General features: G+C 45.1%; 1 protein-coding gene across 1 annotated transcript in view; it reads right to left on the bottom strand.

Moving 5' to 3' along the window:
• Positions 1–1,625: 1,625 nt before the first annotated feature.
• Positions 1,626–2,458, bottom strand: part of LOC308297362 (metalloreductase STEAP4-like) — a gene marked incomplete at its 3' end in the record, with an annotated part of 22,393 nt that continues 21,560 nt past the window's right edge. The window contains exon 9 of the mRNA XM_080740774.1: positions 1,626–1,895. Within this exon, the coding sequence (XP_080596900.1) occupies positions 1,626–1,895 (270 nt within the window). The remainder of the gene's footprint in view (positions 1,896–2,458) is intronic.

Raw genomic sequence — 2,458 nt, 5'->3', positions numbered from 1 at the left:
CTGTATGGTATTATATGGTAGTATGTTAAACATAACTTGTATTTAGTCTCCCTGGCTCTTCTATCGAGACATTTAGATTGTGTCAAAGGTCATGTCTCACCTAGACACGAATAGTAAAAATTACAGCGCTTGAGTGTCCAGATAATATTCCAAATGATTAAAAAAAATTATAAACAAATAATAGACTATACCAACAACATTCTCAACATAAGGCTCTAATGGTAATAAATATTAAAGTTATACCATGTAACTTTTTTTATAAAACAAATCTTAAAATTGTCCTAACTCTTAAATCGCTAAAGTTTTAGAACACCCACTCCGTTATTTTCAGCTTCTGAAGCCTTCTCTTTATATATTTTCTTCTAGCAGTGACAGGGGCGGGATTTCCCGGCAAAATGACGTCATCATACACTACCGGCCAATCACAGCGAGGGTTATACACTGCCGGCCAATCACAGCGCATCTTGAAGTGGGGTCGCTAGCTATCACAATAGGGCGGCCATATTTGTAGGCGCCCGTGTGTCTCTATCTATACTCGGGTGAAACACTCCGTTTCTCCGGAATGCCTGAACGCACAGGAACCAGGGACCCCTCCAAAGATAGATCTCGGCGAGATGGAGGCAGACGCGGGGGTGACGCGGGGGTGTGAGGCCCGGTCCGCGGCGAAAAACGGCCGAAAGACGCGGACGCTACTGACCACTAGTTGAGCAACTTACACAGTATAGCTTTAAATAATCTTATAAACAATTAGCCTAACACATCTTAACGACTTGTGAATTTAAATCCTGGCAAGTGATTATGTAGGTAAGTGCATGACAATAAGGGATGTTTAAAGTAGGCCTATTGTCCATTGATCTGTGATGGCTACAATTACTTAAGTTAATTTGCTTGCTTAATCTGTTTTCCTTCACAGTAAAAGCAAGACTTAAATTAGCTCTGCATTGCTCTGGAATGGTCTTGATAATGATTACTACAGAAAATACATTCTTGGATCGTTTCTAGTCAAAGAATAAATGCATTTCGTTTAAATACTTTTAAGCTCAATTGTGTAGACCTGGGTGCTTTTGATCAACCCATGACGGCACACAGTCCTCCCTTGGTGGCTCCGGGTGCCACTATCAGGGGCGTCACCAGGGGTAGGAAAGTGGGACTGAGTTACCAGGGCCCAAGGAGGTGGAGGGGCCCTAGTAACTTTAGCTATTGAAAAATAGCAGATATACAAGCTCACAGCGCGGCACCGAGTGCCGCGCTGCGAGCTTGTAGATCTGCTATTTTTGAAAATGTGCGCAAATCTTTGAATATATGTATTTTTTTAAGTGCACATTTGTAACTCAAAATTTGCTTCTGGGGGGGTCCCTGGAACTAAATATTTTGAGATGGGGGATCCTTCACATGAAAAAGTTTGAGCATCACTGACATGGAAACATTTTCACGATTTTTCAAAAATAGCAGATCTACAAGCTCGCAGCGCTGTGAGCTTGTATATCTGCTATTTTTCAATAGTTAACATTCATGGGGGCCCCGCAGTGAATCCTTGTACCCAGGGCCCAGAATTTGGTGTGACGCCCCTGGCCACTATGCAAGTGCATTACAGTAGTCCGCAATTAGCAATAAACGGCTCTGGTTCAGAGTTGCGTCGCCTTGTTGTCGTCCCCTCTCTCAGCTCCCGGGTCGCTGCTCCTCTCCCAGCCTTGTCGTATGCGTGTGAGGCTGCGGTCGACGCAGGGGAGGAGCAGCAGCAGTTTGCAGACCAGCACCACAGAGGGAGTGACCAGACACAGCATGTAACCTGGAGGAGTGAACCACTTGTAGGTGGAGAGCTTCAGGAACTTGTTCCAGCCGTACATGTAGCCGTGCGCCGTGCACACAAGCAGCGTCAAGTGTCCCAGCTTGGACTGAGAAGAACACACGCACGCACGCACGCACGCACGCACGCACGCACGCACGCACGCACGCACGCACGCACGCACGCACGCACGCACACACACACACACACACACACACACACACACACACACACACACACACACACACACACACACACACACGTAAACCAATGAATAAGTAAACATCATCATCATTTCAACAACATTTTCTACTCTGGGTCTTTCTCCCGTCCCAACAAGCCCCATCTTTATAGTGTCATTGTACTAATTACACTGTAGTGTAGGCCTACAGTTAGTCGGGGGCCCAGTGCATGCTCCATCTGTGAAAAATGTGGCACTTTTAGATTTGCACAAAATGAAAACTTTCTCCCCTTAAGGCCCCCAACTAGGTATACTGTATGAGTTCCAGTTGTCTTTGTGTATGAGCTGTGAAACTCTAGAAGCTGATGAATTCTTCACTAAATGAATAACATACCATAAGGCATATTTCAGACACTAAATTTGACCAATTCCGTTAGGGGGCAGAGGCTTTTCGGCAGGAAAAGCTGAATAAATACATTTCTGTTCAGAAT

The sequence above is a fragment of the Nannobrachium achirus genome (genome assembly GCF_963921795.1).
Source record: "Nannobrachium achirus genome assembly, chromosome: 2".
NCBI lineage: Eukaryota > Metazoa > Chordata > Actinopteri > Myctophiformes > Myctophidae > Nannobrachium > Nannobrachium achirus.
Note: the sequence above shows the minus strand (reverse complement) of the source record. Positions and strands in the feature narration are given on the sequence as shown.